The sequence below is a fragment of the Acomys minous genome (genome assembly GCF_964271855.1).
Source record: "Acomys minous genome assembly, chromosome: 5".
Lineage (NCBI taxonomy): Eukaryota > Metazoa > Chordata > Mammalia > Rodentia > Muridae > Acomys > Acomys minous.
This window is the reverse complement of record NC_140494.1, coordinates 108,126,197-108,147,416: the sequence shown is the minus strand read 5'-3', so window position 1 is coordinate 108,147,416 and position 21,220 is coordinate 108,126,197. Positions and strand designations below refer to the sequence as shown.

Here is a 21,220-nt window from a genome sequence, read left to right as displayed (position 1 = left end):
CCCACAGCCTGCCCATCATGACTTCTCAAAAAACAAGCTCCAGAGTGTCCTCCTGATCTGTGGTGAAGAGAAATAGTTCATAGGTCAGCGATCTCTGCCATGGCACTGTGCCTGCAAGTCAAAGGGCAGCTTTTGATCTTTGAAGCTTTATAAAGAAACCCCAATACTGAAAGAGGAGTCAAGAGCCCATGCACCGAGGAGAGTCTCTCCACAGCTCTACGTGCTGTAGCAGGGCATGAGATCATGAGGAGAGGGCTGAGCCACAGGTGTGTTCTTCTTGACTGGTTTCACCACAGGCCGAGTGGAGGACTACAGACTGTCTGGGGCTTTGCTGCAGGGGACTGACAAATTATGAGATATGGGCTTGAAAAATACCTAAAAGTGGGAAAGAATGGCACCGAACCATGTAGAATAGCTATGAAATATCACCATTTCATGTACAGCAAGGGCAAGTGTTGGTTTACACCCACTCTATGTGAGGAACACTGTCAGGGAATTCGGTTATTTGCTTTTTCAGGATTCTGGATCTCAAAACAGTAAGCTCAAAATGTTGGCCACTGAATGCTGAGTTTTTCTGAATCTGCTGACATGGGGGTAGGGGTTGGTGATCAGCTCTTGTGACATAAAAAGATAGGACCTGAGGTGGAAGGAAAAGCTGCCTTAAAAAAAGAAAAAAAAAGGGAATAATTAAATGAGAAGCCCATTACTGAACCTGGGAGAGACACTCATGAGATCAGCAGGACTGTAAGAGACTTCCGGGTGAGGACGGTCTCTGAGCCAATGATTACAAACCTGATTGTCCACACCAAGTCCTGAACACAGCAAAAGCTTCCAGACTTGTACTGACACAGCCTAAAGACCTCTCGTAAGTTAGAAACCTGCAGTCTCTCAACCTGTTTGGTTCCCTGCCTCGGGGGAAAACTCTCTATCTGATTTTTCGATAGTGACTTTTCAAAATCCCAGGAGTGCGTGAACCCACTCTGAGAGCAAGAGAGGAGCAGCAAGCAAAGCTCTCAGAGGTGTTGGGCTGTTTTTGTGTTGAAGGTGTGATGAATTCTCCTGTCCTCACTCCTAGGGCACTGCTCACTTTGTTTCCAAATGCCTCACTTCGAAAGCTGCTCCAGATGGCAATAGTTATCTTTGTTTTCTGGGTCGGCTTCATGGCTTGGAAAGACCGCACAGAGGTAAGAATTGTTTTCTATTATGTAATTTCCCAGGGAGGGTTAGACTGTCTTCACTCGAATGCTACTCTTTGTAAACGCAAAAAGTAAATGTTAAAACCATCTTAGCAAGGCACCTTAAGAAGGGCCTCTGTTCTACAGCACTCCCCTGAGCAATATATTATGTACAAATGCAGTTATTGCTTCTTCAAAGGCTGGTGGATTCGTGCCTCTCCTTACTGTGTGGCGTTGCCATCTGCTTCAAGAGGAGAGCTTCCTCCAGCTTTAGTGGCCACACTCCAATTATACCTATTTCAGTCTTCTTCCTCCACCACGGAGGTACTGCTAGTCTTTGTCACTTAGTGCTGCTTGGATTTTTCTCTTTCTTCAGCCTTATTTGATTTGACTCCCCATTTCTCCCTTTCCCTAATCATCTGATTGCTCAGATTTCATATTCTTGACACCCACACAGCTCCCCCCCTCCCCCATCTCGCTGAGTTTCTTTTTCTCTACTTGACTTCTTTTTCTACAGTACTTTTCACTTGCTGTAGAATTTACCAATTCATTACATCCATTGATTGTTGTCTATCTTCAGCTAACCTATGACAACCTCCAGAACGACAATTTAGTGACTTGTTGCCATCACCTCTGTGCCAGACACATAACAGATGCTTGACAAATAGCTCGTCAGTAACAAAGTAAAGAAAGATTTAAAAAAAAATGTGATGTGACCTAGATGAGATATAACAGTGACCTGAGAGAAGTCACTAACAATGAGAAGGTAGAAGAGCCAACCAATTTGTCCCCAAATGCCATGGCCTCACATCTTGGCAATTACAGAGCCAAAAAATACACCCCAGCCATAAAAGAGTGGAGAAAGAGATACCTGTTGAAAGTAAGGAGTATGCTGGTTTCATTTGCAAAGCAATCTTCTCTCCAATGACAGACATGCAAGGATCTTAGTTGAGGAGCCTATACGCGCTCACACAGAAAACCGCACGCAGACGCTGGCCCATTCTTGCATTTTCCCAGTGTAAGATGTACATTTCTGACCATGCTCAGTGTACAGGGTCATGGGTTCAAAAAGAAAAGATGGTGGGCACGAACACTTCTGGGCTTGTGCAGTTTAACATTGTAATAAGCCATAACTACTCCACACTGCCTTTAAGAAAGAGTCACACTGACCAGAGGACCCTGGATTACTTCTCATTAGCTTCTCTAAGGTGTTTTTTAAGCTGAGATGGAAACAAACAATTCTGAAAGTGCATACAGTCTTTTAAAGGTAGTGAAGCTTTCTCCTCTGTAAGCAGAGGAGTTTGCCCCTAGTGGTGTCTCCTACTAATTTAGTGATGTGGGGAAACCCTGTAATTCCAGCACTCTGGAGGCTGAGGCAAGAAGATAATGCACTTGAGAATAGTCTGGGCTACTTAATAAATCTGAGACCAGCCTTTGATACATAGCAAATCTGAGGCAAGAATGGGATACACAACAAACCTATCTCAAAACAAAAGAAAAACCAGTACCTTGATGTATTAGTTAGGGTTCTCCAAAGAATCTATCTATCTATCTATCTATCTATCTATCTATCTATCTATCTATCTATCTATCATGTATGTCTGTATGTGTGTATGTATGTATTTATCATCTATGTATCTGTGTATGTATGTATATGTGTATGTATGTGTGTGTATGTATGTATTTATCATCTATATATCTACGATCTATGATCTGTGTATATATGTATGTATGTGTAGGTATTTATCATCTATGTATCTATCACCTATGTATCTGTGTATGTATGTATGTATGTGTGTATGTATGTGTGCATCTATTTATCTATCAAATCATCTATCTAGGGGATTTATTAGTATGCCTTACAGGCTGGCTCTAGCCAGTGCAACAATGGCTTTCTACCAAGGGAAGGTCCTAGGATCTAGCAGCTGTTCAGTTCATGAGGCTGGATGTTTCAATTGATCTTCAGTATATGCTGAAATCACAAGGAAATAGGCTCTAATGCTAGCGAAATAAAATGTTGCCATGCAGAGCAAGAACAAGCAGGGAAAGAAAGAACAAGCTCTCTTCTTCCGTTTCCTTTATATAAGCTTCCACCAGAAGGTGTGGCCCAGATCGAAAGATCCAGGCTAATATTATCCCACCTCAAAGCTCCAGATTAGAAATGGGTCTTCCCACTTCAAATGACTTAACCAAGGAAAAAATATCCCCCACAGGTGTATCTAGCCATTGGGTTTTAGTTAATTCCAGATGTAGTCAGGTTGACAACCAGGAAGAATTATCACACTTGGGATGGGAGACAGACATCCAATGAAAAGAGGAAGACTGAAAGAGCTATTTGCTGTTTGACTTTTTTACAGTAGCATGTTAAATCCTAGTAAGTACAGCACAACTATACTGAATACAGTACGTTTCTAGTAAGACATGAAAGAGCAAAATAATGTAGATTACAACTATGTTAACAGGGCTGGGAGATGACTCAGTGGGTACAGTGCTTGTTGTGTTGTGTAAGCACAAAGACTTGAGTTCAAAACTCCAGAACCCACATAAAGCTGGCATTGTAGTAGTGTGTGTCTGTAATCCCAGAACCCCTACAGGGAGATGGGTGGCAGAGGCATAAGAACCCTAGCAGCTCATGGGTATGTAGTGCTGAACTTAAATAAGAGAGACCCTGTCTCAAAACAAGGTGAAGGGAGAACTGACATTCAAGGTTGTTCTTTGATCTCATATACATGCTATGTGATGTGATGTGATGTGTGTGTGTGTGTGTGTGTGTGTGTGTGTGTGTGTGTGAGAGAGAGAGAGAGAGAGAGAGAGAGAGAGAGAGAGAGAGAGAGAGAGAGAGAGAGAGAGAGAGAGAGATTAAAGATTTGTTTAAATAAATAAAGCAACAAGGTGGACAGAAGAAGAGTTCTTTTCTCTTCTGGTTTATCTTTTTGACTTTTAAAGACTTCTGTGTGAGCCATGACCCCTGTCTACAGGAGCAGGCATTTGTAGGCTCACTTGAGTCCTTTGGCTCCTGTTCCATCTTGACTCTGGGATTAAGTTGTTAGTAAGATCAAAAAGGGTACAATGAAACTGTATTAATCTGAGGCAAAGGGACCCATCTCCCTTCAGATTTTAACATACATTCAATCTCTAAGGTTAGAGGGTGGGGTCTTGTCACTGCAGGAGACTATTTTGAGCAGATGTACCCTGTTCCAAGATTACTCATGAGCTTTATGGTCGTCTTAACCTTCACCTCTGGATGGAAGGATTGTTCATGCAGCCTAAGCTGGTGGTGTGACTATGAAGTCCATGTCCCCAGGCAGCAAGCCTCTGTGTAATGCCACTCTTTGAAGAGCAGTCCTGGTGGCCCTACCAGAGCATTACTTCATCAGCAATACACTCCTGATTTTTGTTAGGATAGCTGTGGTCTTCTTTAAACCCAAGCTGCTTGTGTAGAGTTTCTTCTTCCCTGAGACAGGAGACTCTCAAGCATTTCCTTTCTGTTTGCTCCAAGCAGAAGAGAGATTGGGGGTGGGGGTGGAGGTGGGGAATCCAGAGTGACTGGAGAGTCAGATGAGAAGGAGGCATTGTGTATAGCTGGGTTCTTAGCACACGGCTGCCCTGCCTTATGAAACACTCTGTAGTATACAGTAGTTATGTTTTAGTGTCAAGTGTGTAGACATATCACTTCTACTTTAATGATGACAGTTTCCCTCATGAGACTGTCACAATACTGGGTGGCTACTGGGTTTTTTTGAATTTAAGAATAAGATTCCATGTGTTAAAATAAAACAAAAAACTCAAGACAGAAAATGGAGATCAAAACAGACAAACTAAAACCAAAGATCCAAACAAACCCAGATCCAGTAAGATAAAAATATGGCCTTGTCAAGTTTTCCCATCCATCCTGAGACAGTATCAGCAAATATCAGAAGGCATTTGTATATTCCATGGCAACCATTTGTATAAATTCTAACTGTCTTTCGGTTCCACGTCTGTCCCATGGTTCCCTAGGCTAAATAAGGTAAGGCACTGGCTTCGTTCTTCCTCCTGGCTTATTAGAGCGACAGAACAAACAAGTCCTTATGATTTGTTTTCGATTATGGACTTCATATTCATCTTTATTCCCTAAAACACAAGTGACTAGAACAGTTAATGTCAGTGTTTTGGGGTGCCACGAGTCATAAAGTCCTTAAAAATCTGTATAGGATAATAGAGTCCCGAGTTGCCATGAACTTACCAGCCTACTTTTTGGTCAGTCTACATCCTTGCTGGGTCATCCATTCCTTCTATGTGCAAAACGAGCTTACATTTAATTTGGGGGAAGTATTAGGACTGTTTCCGAAGCCTCCGGGCATTACTGCAGCTGATACCTTCTGCCCCTCAGTATCTGGGATTTCCATCCTCCGTAGACTGATTCTCAAGTCCTGGAGCCGACAGTGATAAAGCCTTTGGCTCTGAAGTATAGACACCAATATATATTACTACAAAGATTCATCTTGCAAGACCCAGTAGTGAGAAGATATGGCATCCTGTCTGCCGTATCAAGAGTTAGTGGAGGCTCATTCTAGGTCATCTGCAGTTGCTTGAGTGAGCTTTTCCAGCAAATTTTGGGAAGCTTCAGGTTTTGATGGTAGCTGGTGTTGGAGCTGAAGGTCTGCTCTTAGAGGGTGGGACATCCTTCCTCACATTGGTTTCCTTCCTTGCACTTTCAGAGGGCTCAAGACAACCCTGACCCCGACCCCCCGACCCCACTGAGGACAGCTATTTTCCAGCTGTCTGGTTTCTTCACAGCTGTGGCAAACATCAGTCCTTTTAGAATCCTCTCCTGCTTCTGTGGGTTTTCTTTGTAGAGACGTGTTCTTACCAGGAAGTGTATCTTTCCCAGGACTAAGTTTGTCAACTGGGATTCTTCTCTTGTCTGTAATCTTTTTGCCATGGACCTTTGGACTGCCTTTATTTTAACTTCCATATTGAAAATGCCAAAAGCCAAAATGAGAAGTCGATTACACCCCATCCCCACCTCCCCACCCCTGCTTTGTGGGGGTGGGGGTGTCTGCTTTTGTATCTTGGTCTCAGTCCTGGGTGGACTGATGAAATGTAATAAGAAGTACGGGAAAAATCCAACTTGGCAAGTTTTAAAATACCATTTATTTATAGCAACTTAATTATATACACACAATTATACTTTAAATTTTAGCTTTCATGTATGTTTTTTGGCCGGCATATTTATACCTTCAGAAGTATGCTTGAGATTTCTGGTTTTATTCTTAATTCCTTCTGTTTCCTTTTGTAACAATTCTTTACTTTAGGGCAAAACTAGTTTACCACTTCAAACTCTTTTTCATCTACAAGCACTTTTAAACAAAAATATATTTCATACCTGTAACTTTTTATATCTTTTTTAATTCTATGAATGCATTTTGTCTTTTTTTTTTTATTATTTCTTTTTGCAGAACTTAGAAAACTTTTTAATAAAATAACTTTATATTCTGATGAAAACACAGGAAGTTGAGACACAGAAGGCCTGAGTACTCTTATCTTAAACATCTAAGGTCTGGGAAAACACCAGAGCAATTTAGAGAAAGTTCTGTTTTCTCTTAAGAACAGATTTTTGATGAACTATTTGTTAAGGGTTTGAGCCCACCTATAACATGCACATAGAAACTTCCTTTACAAAAAGCCATTGACTCTTCACTTGGGTCCACAAGGCAACCAAAAGTGGAATGGAAACTTGGTATCCAGGAAGAAGACAAAACTAGAGGAGCAAGGAGCACCCAAGGGAGCTTTCAAAGTCAAGAGGGAGGCTGGATAAGGCGCCACATAAAGCAGCCATTCCTAGTGTGGGTTGAGTTCTAGATGAGCTGCCAGATGAGGTTAGCCACCCGGGTACCTTTGAATCACATCTTGCGCAGGGCACTTCTGAAGACACAGGAGCAGCAGCCAGAGCCTCACTCTGCTGCTTCTTATAGGCTGAGCTCTTTTCAGGGACGTCTATTCAGAGAAATCCCGGATTCTTGAGTTTGCAGCAGAAGGGAGTTTATGGTGAGTCGTATGAAGCAGAATGGAGTTTCAGCACCGGAATTGATGGGGTGAGGGTAGCACCCCTTCCCCAGTGTGGGTATGAACTGCTCAGGTGGGAGCTCTCCCACATTAATGCTGAGAATTAGTTTGTCAGAATATATGTCTTACGATTCTTTACTGGGGCGTGAAGTTTGAATCTGATCCATTGTCAAAGGATTTCAGAGTACATAAACTGTGAAAGTATGCCTCTCGTGTTTTTAAGACTTAAAAAGACAAACAGAACAAGCCCTCCATGATACCCTTTACTCTGCTTCAAGGCCTCCAGGGCGGAAATGTCTTCCAATCTCCCTAAACGTAAGCAGTCAGCAAGCAAGACTTTTTGATTTCTAGTTCTGCTCTGAGGCTCCCTGTGCCAGGCGTCTCTGAACAGACCGCCATCAGGACAGGACCGTTTTCTCTCGGTTTCCCCAGCTCTGAGGGGATGGGCATAATCTGCTAGATCTGCTGATAGCCCTCCCTCTCACACACAGTTCAGCCCACTTAGTCCTTCTCCAGTCTGCTTTCATGGCTCCAACACCACTTGCTGGTCCAAGGAAACCTACGAACAAAGTTTTTTTTTTTTTTTTTTTTTTTTTTTTTTTTTTTTTTTTTTTTTTTTACTGTGGCTAAAACATTTTCCAGATGGCAGCAGTTGCAAAGATAGTGAATTAGAGTCCAAGACAAGGGTTTCTTTTATAGGCTCAGGATCTGCTTCTGACAAGGAGGAAAGAGTGCCTAGGATAAAGTGCCATTGTTCACTGGCCATTTCTAACAGGAACCATGTAGCAAAAGCCTCGGGGCCTTCAAGTAAATGATACTATCTGGGTCATTAATTTCGTAGTCAAAGGCAGGGTTTGCATGTTGGTGAATATAAAGCTATAAAGAAACGAGAGAATAAATAAAGACTTGTTTCTTGGAGGTAAGGAAAGCACCTGGCTATTTGCAAAGCAATGTTCTCTCTCAATAAAGTAAGCGCGAGGACTTTATATGGGAACCATTTACCCAGTCCTATGGGAAAATGCCCATAAGGCTGTAAAGTCATAGAAAGGAAAGAGAGTGTACATGAGCACATGTTGGTATGCTTAGTTCAATGTTTCCTCGAAAGATCAGAGGGCCAGGGAGATGATCTGTTTGGTAAAGTGTTGGCATGCAAACATTAAGACCTGAGTTCGGTTCCTCAACAATCACTTTTAGAAAAGGCAAGGTGTGGTGTCGTTCCCTTGTAATCCAACAGCTGGAGGGAACAAGAGGGAGTCTGGGACCTGCTGTCCAGTCTAGTGTAATCTTTGTGTTTCAGATTTAGAGAGACTCTGTTTTAAAGACTAAGGTAAGAAGCAATTGAAGAAGACAACTGACCTTAACTTCTGGCCTTTACGTGCACCCATATATACATATGCATGCATACATGAATGTGTACAGAATATTTACATGAGTGCAAGCGCATGTGCACGTGCACCCGTGCACACACCCACACCAGTCTGAATGACTTGGTGACTTTAGCTAGTGTATTGTAAGTTTTTCCAATATGGTTTAATTGGGGGAAAATGGAAGAAAGAATGGCTTTGGAGGCATAGACATTCATTATCTTTTAATGGGGCATAGCTTCAAAAAGGGCCAGCTCATTTAGTAATTAACGAATTGATGGCAAGTTTGATTGACTATGGGAGGTGAAGATTTGGGGTTAACCAGGCTTTATATATGAGGTTTGTACAATTTCATGGATGGTGATATCATTTATTGAAGTAAAGTAGGAGGAATAATACTGGAGGACAAAGGATTAATTTAGATATGAATATTCACCTTTAGGGTCTTTTACAGTCATCTAAGTGGAGTTGTTCCTTCGACACATGATTGAATATACAAATCTGATGTTGAGAAACATGCGATTTAAAAACATAGACTTATTCAACATTAGACTCTAATGACAGCTGAAGTGGTGGGAATCTAAGACATGGTCATGGGTGAGCTGTAGAGTGAGAAGAAAGTGTTGTTAATAATGAGGTAAACAGTGAACACTAGGTCAAATAAGGGATGAGAGTTGGCAGAGAACCTGCCAACAGGGATGGCAGAGAACTCACAAGACACTTAACTTGTAGGAGTGTGGGGTGAGAAAAAAAAAAAAGAAGAAAAGAAAAGAAAAAAAGGCTAGTAGTTAAAGGAAAATGAAGTGTCCCAATGACTTTCTTCCTTTAATATTGGAGATGCTTGAGGACCTGTGGATGGCTCAGCCAGTAAAGGTCCAAACCTGGTGATGCGAGTCTGATCTCAAGAGCCCACATGGTAGAAAGAGAGATCAGATTCCCAAAGTTGTCCTTTGACCTCCAAGTATATGTTGTAGAACATGCTGTTTCCCAAATAAACAAGTTTAATAGAGATTCTTGATTAGATTTAAAATCCTATGGAAATGATTCAGTAGAAGGAAGTATAAAACAGAAATGAAAATCCAGTTATTTTTAAGTTAGCTTAGATAATAGAAATAGATTTACAATGGGAATATTGCTGTAGGTCTGAAAGGAATTAGACACAAAGGCATGTCCATGGTGTTTTCTTGATGAGGATCCCAAACTCAATAAAAATAAACATCACAAAAATTATTTATCAAGCTTTAAATAGTTATAGTCTATAGTATAGTTGCAAAAACTGTTAAAACTATATATTTGGTAGAATTACAAGTTAGTAAAAAACACAAATGAAAGGCAAGAGAAGAAACATAAAATAGTCAGTACTTAGGCAAAATCATAATTTTAAATATTTTCTTTGTTTTCCAGATTTTGTATAATATGGTTACATGATTTTCATAAAGAAAAGAAAGATGAAAGAGAGGTGACCAAGCTTAGGTTCGATAATCAAAAACATATTTATTATAACTACTTGGTTTTAAGCCAATGATTCCAAAGAAACTATCCTCTGGCACAAGCAGTCACACCACATGGAAATCAATTCCTCTTGTTCCCTAATGGAAAACTAATTAGAATTGATGTATAACATGTAATTTCATCATAGTTAAAGGTATAAAATGGACCATCCTAATTTATATTGGAAGCAGGCTTTCTTAACTGCCGCTAGTAAATGTGTCCTTTTCAATACTTCAGTTTTTGTTTCACTTAAACAACCCCATCACTCTGAAGCGATGGCGCATCTTCAAGGAGTTCTTGCACCCGGAAGAGCTTCAGAACACAATGGCCGTGTCGCCGGAGGAGGACGAGCCAGCGATCATGGCAGTCCTGCAAGAGCTAAACCGGCAGATCCCACCCAGACCCTTCCTCAACCACAGCAGCACCACCAGCGCCAGAGAGAGCACAGCCACCATCCTCAACCCTCGAGACAAGTACTGCATAGGGGACCAACTGGACATCCTGCTGGTGGCCAAGGACTATTTTGGTCACAGGAAGGAATATGGTGGGGACTTCCTGAGGGCCAGGATGTCCTCCCCAGCCCTGAAGGCAGGCGCTTCTGGAAAGGTGACAGACTTCAACAATGGCACCTACCTCATCAGCTTCACTCTGTCCTGGGAGGGCCGGGTCTCCCTGTCTGTTCTTCTCATACACCCCAGTGAAGGGGTGTCAGCTCTCTGGAGAGCAAGGAACCAAGGCTATGGCAAAATTATCTTCACTGGCCAGTTTCTTAATGGCACATCCCCCGTCCTCACTGAATGTGGCCTTACCTTAAACACAAATGCTGAGCTGTGTCAATACCTGGATGCGCGGGACCACGAAGCCTTCTATTGCTTGAAGCCTTCACGTGTTCCCTGTGAGGCCCTGACGCACATGAAAAGCATGAACAGTAACGTCTCCTATCTCAGCCATAAGGAGCAGTTCCTTTTTAAGAGGTAAACATGGCTTCAAGTTCATTAAGGGCTACAGGAAAGTGGACTTTGAATCTGATCAAACTATTGAATACATTAGTTTTGACTAACCAAATTGTCCACATCAGTATTGATTGAGTTACAATTAAGTCCATCCCCCAGAGGTAGCTTAACTGGTGTTCTGAGTTACCTGCTGGGACTGTTTGGCTGAACAGAGGGCAGCATGGATGTGCCTTACACAGTATCTCTTGCTTTCCGTGATGCATGGTGATTACAGATTCAATAATTCTTTTTTATGAGCCAGTTTGCCTATAATGCATTCATGAAATAGTGTCTCACATACTACTAATTAAACGAGTAGGATCATTACTTGGTTTACTCTACTCTTTAGTCCAACCCATCCTCAACTCTTATAAGTTGTGCCTGTGAACTGTCTCCCAAACTCTTTCATTTCTGTCTGTGAGCGTTGGTCTCTCTCTTGGATGAGCCTACCATCCAACCTTCAGGTAAACTGTGTCAGTGATCTCAGGGGCTGCTTTCTGCATTCTTCCTCATGTTTCTCTTGATCTTGGCTCCACACTAAATCTTCTGTTCCTACAATCCACACATGTTAACACATGTTAACTTTTCCTTGCTTAAAACCATTGCTATGACTGCGCAGTTCTGAGGGTGAAAGCCAGACTCTGACTTGTTTATGGGTTTCTTGCTTCACTTCTGTGCTGTGTTCCTCTCTGACAATCAAGCTGAGCACTTATTTCACAAGTTGTAATTCCAAGCCTTAGGGTTAGCGACCGCCATCACCAGGAGGTGTTCTGTGTCACTGGGAGAATGGCTATGCTTGTGTTCCAATCGCATGCGGTTCTTTCCCAACACAACAGTATACTGTTCTTAGAAACAAGAACTGCAAAAATGTAGTTTCAGTGTTTATCCATCCATTCATTCAGTCCATCTATAAATAGCACTCTCTGTGCCCCACATAGAGTTCTAGGAAATGGTCATTCTCATGAACTAGAGCAACAAGCAACAAGTAAGTGGATCTGTAGCAGGAAAACCATTAGTAATGGATTCAAATGTGACGCTGACACTGCTTTACTTTAAAATAATAATCAGGTAAGACACTATGCCCTCCAATGTCTCCATGGCCATGTTTCCCCTTCATCCCTTCCTCAACTTCACTTATTTTTATCACCAAAGTCTAGATTTTGGCCAAAGAGGTTTGTCTTTTACAAATAAAAATTTTACTAATAAGCAATAAATTTTACTATTTTTTTTTTTTTTACTAAATTTTACTAATAAGTCCTGCTTAGAGCAGCTACCCAAATGAGGCAAAGGAGCAAGCCATGCGAGAACAGGGAAAATGCTATTCTCAAGTGAGGGAGGAAGATCCAGGCCAAGAGCATGCTGGGGGCTTCACGGATGGTCATGGCAGGCAAAGCTTCAGAAGTCATCCGAGGAGCAAGTGCCGCTGAGGGCCACAGGCTTCGTTCAGTGACACCAAGATGGCCACATTAGCTATGCTCAATGAAAGAGCAAGTGAAATGTAACCTGGATGTGTATGTGTGTGTGTGTGTGTGTAATTTATTCATATTACATCTAAATTGTTATCCCATCCCTTGTATCCTCCCATCCCTCCCTCCCTTCTGCTTTCTCCCTACTCTCCTCCCCTATGACTGTGACTGAGGGGAACCTCCTCCCCCTGTATGTGCTCATAGGGTATCAAGTCTCTTCTTGTTGGCTGCTATCCTTCCTCTGAGTGCCACCAGGCCTCCCCATCCAGGGGACATGGTTAGATATGGGGCACCAGAGTTCATATGAAAGTCAGTCCCCACTCTCCACTCAACTGTGAAGAATGTCCTGTCCATTGGCTAGATCTGAGTAGAGGTTCAAAGTTTACTGCATGTATTGTCCTTGGCTGGTGCCATAGTTTGAGCAGGACCCCCGGGTCCTGATCTGCCCTTCATAATGTTCTTGTAGGTTTCTAGGACCCTCTGGATCCTTCTATTTCCCCATTCTCCCATGCTTCTCTCACCTAAAGTCCCAATAGGAGGTCCTCCCCTCTTGAATATTTGTTCCTTAAACCAGGCTAGAGTGGTTCTGAGCAGAAAGGATGGCTCATTTTCAGTTCCACAGTCTGGGAACCACTGCTGTTTGATGGACTTGCTTTCATGATGTGTCCAGGACAGTAACTGGACAGAAAAGCGTCCTGGAAATTCAAGCTCGAATCCAGTTAGAACATGGGGACATAAGAGTGGGGCACAACTGATTCCCTCTCCACCAGGTTTCCCTTCTTCCCCTCTCTCACCTCCATGTAGTTTCCCCCAAAATGCATGGGGAGATCTACAGCTTTGCTTTATGCGTCCGCCTAAAGAGACTGGCCTTTTCAAAATTTATTTTTAATTTGAAAATAATGATTATGGTGCTGGAGAGATGGCTCAGTGGTTAAGAGCATTTAATGCTCTTCAGAGGAGCTGAGTTCAATTCTCAGCACCCACGTGGTGGCTGACAACCCCTAGAACTCTAGATCCAAGGGGTTAAATGTTATTTTCTGGTCTCCGTGGGCACAGATATACATGTAGGCAAAACACCCACACACACAAAGAAATTAAATTTACAAACAAATTTAAAGAAGAAAAGATGATCTTGATATAGAAAGAAATCCTTTTGTCTGGACTATGTCAGAACCATTTCTTATTCTCAGAGTCGGAGTCATTTGTGTATAATTTCAGTCTTTCTCACTGGTCACATCTCAACCTGTCTTAAGGTAGACTTCATTAAGCCTGCGTTGGAAGATCCATCCTGGTTATGTCTCAGGAAATCCAAAGTCTTAAAGTGGCTGACAAATCTATATGTAATATTACAGGCACTTTTCTAAAATGTAATTTACACACTTATAGTTGCATTTAAAAAAGACACATTGAAATAAATACATTTATACAAGCAACACATACTTTAATCCTAATTTTAAGTCAGTCTCAAATTTGGTTTTTGGAACCAAGTTAAAAAGTGGCTAGGTCTTGATCATACTGTATTCAACCTTACCTGGGTTAGGTGGAGGAGAATAAATGCTCCAGACTGTAGCACGCATTATTCTCACTTGGCCTGAAAGCTCCTTTCGTGCAATTCTTACTCTGCTTTCCACGCTGGAAACCATTTCCTTTGTCTATCTCAGAGGCTTCTGCAGAGCCAGTTCTGCAATTCTTACCTCCCTCAGCTCTGGCTTCTACCTTCCTCCAGCTATAATTCATTTTTGATCAAATCAGTTTGACTTCACATGATAGAGTCACCAGTTGGGCTTTTAGAACTGACACCTGGAGGTGGTACTTACGAGGCTAGACATTTGTAATACTACAGCACATGAGAGCGACCTCATTCCTACTCTCAAGGAGATAGCCGACTATGGAAAACAGGCTCCCAGGGCACTTGGGAAAGCAAGGAGGGGGATGAGGATGAAGTTGGAGAGGTGGATATGTACAGGGGGTAGTATGTGGCCTGGTATTTATTCTCTAGGCCATTGAGGGAATGTCATAGAAAGGTTTTGTATAGGATAATGGAAAAGATGGAGCTCAACCAAATGACCAGTAAGGTAATATAATAACCTAGGTTAGGGTTGTCAAAGGAATTGATGCCCTTTTAGCATCAGTTTCACCCAAGAAGTGAAAAAAAAACCCACGTTTTTGAGTTTGACATGGAACAAGTGAATCAGAACTTCTGGGAGTGAGGCTCTTCAACTGGAGAAGCGCTCTTCCGGAAGAAGTTTGGTGAGGCCCTCAATTACTACAGATGGCAAAGGTAAAGATGGTCGCTGGTACTAGACAACCATACAGGGGTGTTCAACCCTGGGATCTGGTGACGTGGCACTGTGGTCTATAAATATGTTGGGGCACATTTCTATCATAGGGTTCATGAAGCATCAGGTTGGGCATGCCTGAGAGCTAAAATAAAAGGACGAGTAGCGTAGCTAGCTGGATACATAGATACATAGATAGAGAGGATAAGTGACACCGTGGACTTCAGGATCTCCCCACCATCAGGGAACACATTTTCTAAAATATTGACCCATTCATATTATCAGAATGCCTTAGGTGTATCATCATCATCATCATCATCATCATCATCATCATCATCATAAACAACCATTCACAGAAAATTGTTTCAATCCCTCTAAACCAGAGACCCACTCTTAATGACCTGGACAGATGTTAAGATAACTTATTTCCCTATTTCTTGAAGGTTCAACATAGGGATTGAAGTGATGAAGAATGTGGCCATCACAGTCTTTCCATGTAACAGTAAGTCCAGTGTGCTCTTTACCACTGAACCCACAACTTGCTAATGTAAATAACTGCCTTACATCGAAACATATTTATTCTACTGTAAACATTTTGAGCCCCATTTCCCGGGAAAAAATGAGATACCCTGGGTTTTAAAGAAAGGGTTTTATGCTTGGAAAAAATTTTAAAATAAGCTTATTTTATTTTATGCGTGTTTCACCTGCATATATGTATGTGTACCATGTGTGTGCAATGCCAGAGAGATCCGAAGAGGGCATCTGATCCCTTGGAACTAGAAGATGCTTTGTGAGCTATGCTGTGGTTTCTGGAATTGATGCCTGGTCTTCTGCAAGAGAAGCAAATGCTTTTAACCACTCAGAAACTGTTTTCCTAGCAATTTTCATCCTGAGTAAGACAATAACATTCTAGGGAATTATAGCTGCCCTGCTCAAAATGTTCGGGCTCTACGTAGTTACATTTGAGGGCTCTCCTCTAAAACCAACAGTTAGGGACTGGTACTATGCTAAACTCTCTCCAAAGAGCCGAGGAAACTGGACAGCTTCTCCCTTGGGTTCTAATATCCCTTTCAGTCAGCGGTGCCCCTTAAGATTCTCTGAATCAGCAGTTTCTGTGGCTCACCTTTGAAAGACATGGACTGCAGAGGCTAGTGCAAAGCTACCTCATTTACATTATGTTTCTGTTGCCCTGGAAAACAAGGGAATTTCAGTAAAGTAAATCTTTGGGGTTGAGGGACTACATTTAGGGGTTTAATATTCATTCATATTGGATTACATGTATCAGATATGTTTATGACTCTAATAATTATTATTACAATGATGATGAGAACAGTAACAACAACCTGGCATTATCTTGTGAGAAACTTCCTGACATTAATAGAAAGCACTGTCTATGCGAGAGATGAAATTTGATCTCATCTGTAATGACAACTTGAGTTGCCTCGAGACTCGAAGAATGTTCTTTCGTATAAAAATTGTTCATGGTTAGTGGTTGCCCAAGTAGAAAAAGGTCTGTTTCTCTCACAAACCACAACTGGGTCAGGTTGACAGTTAAAGCTAATTAGTGGCTTTCCTAGGTGAAGCATTCAGTATGAGTTGATGAAGATAGTCTGAGTTATACCAATAGTGGAGTGTTCAGAACAAGGAGGTCATGGTCCTGTCACTTTTCTGCAGAAGGCAGACCACGCTGAGAACATTATGTTCAGTTTTAGGTGGAATAATATATTTAAAGTGTTATTATTATTCACCAGAGAACATCACTGTGGCACAAACAGTGTACGTAGGAGTCTCATTTTCTAGGCATGCTTAAACTCTTTCATGACCTAACAGCTTGAGAATGAGGAGAGTTGAAATCTCACCAAGGCCAATGCAATTGTGGAACTATTCATCCTGGACCACTGAGCTCTCTTTACAATTTCTTCCCAATTTTGGTTAGCTGTCTCAACCCCAAGTGGCTCTGGGGACAAGGTAGATCCCAGGGAAACACTCCAAAGGCTCAAGTCAAGACAGAGCCTGTTCCAAGAAAAGCTACTCAGCGAGAACCATTTACTCATCCCTCAAACATGATTTCCTTAAATGAGCATTTGCAGAAGAAATGAAGGCAGAGATAGAGAAGAAAACAAGGATGGAGGGAAAAGAAGAGGACGAGGGGAGTAAGTTTAAGTATTTAAGATTTTTTTGTGATGCTAAAAATGACTGATTCTGCGATTTTGTTGTTGTTGTTGTTGTTAGAGACTGAGAACAAGAACAAGAAATGTCAAGTTGGAATGAAGACTCCTTTCCCCAGTGGCTACACTTTGAAAGGAAGGTGGATTGCAGCATTTTGCAAACAGAATGAGTTCAGTGCGATAAAAGATATAAATAACTGCTTGTCAAGAAAACTGATTTACCTCATGGGTGACTCAACACTGCGCCAATGGGTTTACTACTTACACGAAGTTGTGAAAAGTATGTTTTGGTTTTAGTTTGAAATTATGGCCATGTGTTGAGGAGTTTTATATAATAATATTAATTAGAGTTCTTTGCTCTTGTTGATCTTCATTTCATTGCTACTTTCAATGTGCCAAGCTTTTGGCTTTAAAGCTGTTTTTATTTTTCCAAATGGTTTATTAAATTCTTTTCTTTGTGTACATGGATGTTTTGCTTGCATATATAGTCTGTGCACCATTAGAGATGGTTTTGAGTGAGCATGTGGTGCTGGGAACCTAACTTTGGATCCTCTGAAAGAGCAGCCAGTGCTCTTAACTGCTGAGCCATCTCTCTAGTCCCAGGCTTTAAGTTTAATAAAAGCTGTATTTTAGTTGTTTAATCACAGACAGTAGCACTATCTTTAAAAATTTTTATTTTTAAACCTAATTTTAAAAATTTAATTAATTTATTCAGATTACAACTCAATTGTTACCCCATCACTTGTATCCTCCCATTCCTCCTTCCCTCCTTCCCTCCCACTTTCACCCTATTCCCCTCCCCTAGGTCTAAGACTGAGGGTGACCTCCTCCCCCACTATATGGTCATAGCCTATCAAGTCTCATCTTGGTAGCCTGCTTATTCTTCTTTGAGTGCCATCAGGCCTCCCCATCAAGGGAGGTGGTCAAATATGGGGCACCAGAGTTCATGTCAGAGTCAGTCCCCACTCTCCACATTACTGTGGAGAATGTCTTGTCCACTGGCTAGATCAGAGTAGGGGTTCAATGTTTACTATTGTATTGTCCTTGGTTAGTACAATAGTTTGAGCAAACTCCCCTGGCCCCTGATCCACCCATCACAATGTTCTTCTTGTAGGTTTCTAGGACCCTCTGGGTCCTTCTATTTCCCCATCTCCTATATTTCTCTTACCTAGAGTCCAAGTAGGATGTCCTCACATCTATCCCAATTTCCTGGTAAGTGAAGATGTTCGTGGGACATGCCTTTTGGGCTAGTGCCCAATTATAAGTGTAAACCATGTGAATCTTTCTGTTTCTGGGTTAACTCACTCATTACGATCATTTCTAGTTCCATCCATTTGTACACAAATTTCAGGATTTCCTTGTTTTTAGTAGCTGAGTAGTATCCCATAGTGTAAATGTACCACACTTTCCTTTTTGTTTGTTTTTGTTTTTGAGTTTTTCAAGACAGGGTTTCTCTGAGTAACCTTGGCTGTCCTGGACTCACTCTGTAGACCAGCCTGGCCTTGAACTCACAGCAATTCACCTGCCTCTGCCTCCCAAGTGCTGGGATTAAAGGTGTGCACCACCACGCCCGGCTGTACCACAGTTTCTTCATCCATTCTTCAACTGAGGGACATTTAGGTTGTTTCCAGGTGTAGGCTCAATTTTCTTAACCAATATTTTGTATTACAATTTATTAACCGAGCATACTTCACTTAGAACCTGACTAACCAAAACAATAGTAAAAGAGGATTAACAAACACAATAACAAAACTGTAAGGATATCAGTTCTGGGACAATTCTCCTGACATAATCAGCAGGATTTCTTCTGCTGGAACTTGGAGTAACCAGAACCTGGAACCTCAGCAGGAGCCTGGAGCCCTGAAACCTTCCCTCCAGCAGTTCTCTCTAGGAGTTTCTCCAAGTGGAGGGATGAACAGCCAAAACTATCCCGAGTCTCCAAAAGCCCCGCCTCCAGTTTTCGGCTCATTTATGTATCTCCTCCCAGAGTCTGTTCAGCGGGATCTTTTCAGCTGGCAACAATCAAGCTCCCATATGTGGTGATTGGTCTTCTAGTGGATTTACATCACCTGTTCTCTCACAAGATCATTCCGATCCTGCACTTGGGATCCTAAAAAACAGGTTTATCTCTGCTTCATCCAGGTTCTGGCTATTATGAATAAGGCTGCTATGAACATGAGTGAGCATATGTCCTTGTTGAGTAGCACTATCTTTTAACTCAGGCATTCTGATAGAAATTTCAACATTTTGTAAAAATTCTAAGGCAGCTGATAAAAATTCTTTGCCTTGTAAAAGCAGCCATTCTTTAGTTAGAAGTCACTATGGCCAGAGCTTTACAGATTGTTTGTGTTTTAAAACCGTGCTATCATTTTTGCTAAGAGATTTGTTGATTTTTTTTCCTTAACAGCCTTAAAATTCTTTGACCATCATGGAACTGGGATGTTTAAAACTCACGTCCTTCTGGATACTGAACGGAATATTTTTGTCCAATGGAAAAAACATGGCCATCCTTTTGTTACTAAAAAGCTGTACTCCGTGAAAGATGACAACTACATCCCACGGGAAATTGACCAGGTGGCAGGAGACAGTGACACAGTGATTGCCATTAGTTTTGGCCAACACTTCCGACCCTTTCCCATCAGCATTTTCATCCGTAGGGTCATCAACGTCAAAAAGGCCATAGAGCGACTGTTCTTACGAAGCCCGGAGACCAAGGTGATAATTAAAACGGAAAATATCAGAAAACTTAGTGAAAATACGGAGATATTCAGTGACTTCCATGGAAGCATTCAGAATCGCATTTTAAGGGATATTTTCAGGGACCTTAATGTGGGTATTATTGATGCTTGGGACATGACAATTGCATATTGCAGTGAGGATGTCCATCCATCTTACAGCGTGGTTAAAAATCAGATTGATATGTTCTTAAACTACATCTGCTAGAGGCTCTTAAGGTGCAGAAACATCCCTAGTTGGCCCTACCCTTACGCTCTCCAATCTCATATGCACCTGTACAGATGACACAATCTGACATAGGAAGAAGCAAATATTGGGATTTGTAGTTAAATGTACGTAATGTCAAGTTTGCCATTCAAATCATTTTTAATCCTACAATTCAGTGGTGTTATGTGAAGTCCAGTGTCACACCACCATCATGATAAACCATTTTTGAACAGTTTTCTTCATCCCAAATAGAAATCAAACCTATTAAACACCCACTCACCACTCCCTCTGAGCCACAGACCTTGGCATCTACAGCTATACTTTCCGCCTCTGAAACCTTGACTGTTTTAGACATCTCATATAAACGAAATGATAAAAGCCACTGAATTTGCATCTGGCTTATTTCACTTAACACAATGTCTTTAAGGTTCACCTATGTCAAATGCATGAGCAGGTCTTCCGTTTTAAAGAGCGAATATCATTTCTTTCTGTGTACGTACTGAGTTTGTTTCTCTGTTTATTTGTTGATGAACATTTGGTTTAGTTTTGTCCTTTGGGCACTGTATGTATCACCATGCCGTGAAGGGGGATACACACTGAAGGCCTGTCTCCACTTCTACGCGTGGCATTTAAATAGCAAATCATCATTATCCATTTCTTGTTTTTTTAAAAATGCTCCTCTATGATCTACGTGTATGTGTGAGTGTGTGTGTTAGTGAACGTCAGGTGTGTTTGAGGGTGCCTGCAGAGGCCAGAAGCGTGCTTCAGATCCCCGGGAACTGCAGCTATGGGTGATTGTGACTTGCCTGATGTGGGTGCTGGGAACTGAACTCTGGTCCCCTGGAAGAGTGGCAAGTGCTCTTTAACCATTGAACAACACCGTTGTCCCTTAAAGGAATGTGCAGCCCAGAAATTCGTAGCTTACATGATCTGCTCAAAGAAAAGATAATGTGTAAAAGAAAACTTCATGGAACCGTAGAAACAGTCTTCTTGCTTAGAAAAGTTCCTTAAGATTTTTGATAACCATTTGCTACTTGGATTCCACTGTGATTCAGCGGCCATAGTCCAAAGCCCACAAACTCACTGAGCAAGACCAACTTAGTACAATGTGACTATATAGACAGCAAGACTCCGATTCTAGCTAGCCCAAGAACTATGGAAACAAGCAACTCCAGGGACCACAGATGACTGCATAAATGGTGTCCTAGACTCCTTCTCTTCGACAGAAAACATAATTACCTACCTCTCAAGACTTGGTATATTTTTGTGAAAGATAATTCCCAAGTTTGGATTG

General features: G+C 41.6%; 3 protein-coding genes across 13 annotated transcripts in view; 1 reads left to right on the top strand and 2 right to left on the bottom strand.

Moving 5' to 3' along the window:
• The window catches only part of NXPE4 (neurexophilin and PC-esterase domain family member 4), a 212,515-nt gene that overhangs the window by 48,397 nt on the left and 142,898 nt on the right, over nt 1-21,220 (bottom strand). The gene's annotated exons all lie outside the window — the stretch shown is intronic.
• Nucleotides 1-21,220, bottom strand: part of LOC311598529 (NXPE family member 1-like) — a 124,323-nt gene that overhangs the window by 88,767 nt on the left and 14,336 nt on the right. The gene's annotated exons all lie outside the window — the stretch shown is intronic.
• LOC311598527 (NXPE family member 2-like) lies at nt 153-20,317 on the top strand. 3 transcript variants are annotated; one of them, XM_084783621.1, is made up of 6 exons: nt 153-266; nt 1,076-1,184; nt 10,316-11,052; nt 15,259-15,317; nt 17,048-17,263; nt 19,391-20,317. In XM_084783621.1, the coding sequence occupies exons 1-6, from the start codon at nt 244-246 to the stop codon at nt 19,924-19,926; spliced, it is 1,680 nt and encodes a 559-aa protein (XP_084639747.1). In that variant the 5' UTR covers nt 153-243; the 3' UTR covers nt 19,927-20,317. The 3 variants fall into 3 exon arrangements, with proteins under 3 accessions (XP_084639747.1, XP_084639748.1, XP_084639746.1); XM_084783622.1 differs by lacking the exon at nt 153-266 and adding an exon at nt 752-865; XM_084783620.1 differs by lacking the exon at nt 153-266 and having other exon boundaries at nt 872-1,184.

Coding starts and splice junctions, on each gene's coding strand:
- LOC311598527 (XM_084783620.1), top strand. CDS start 1,050: ATGAATTCTCCTGTCCTCACTCCTAGGGCACTGCTCACTTTGTTTCCA. Junction 11,053..15,258: donor GAGCAGTTCCTTTTTAAGAG/GTAAACATGGCT, acceptor TATTTCTTGAAG/GTTCAACATAGGGATTGAAG. Junction 15,318..17,047: donor CACAGTCTTTCCATGTAACA/GTAAGTCCAGTG, acceptor TGTTGTTGTTAG/AGACTGAGAACAAGAACAAG.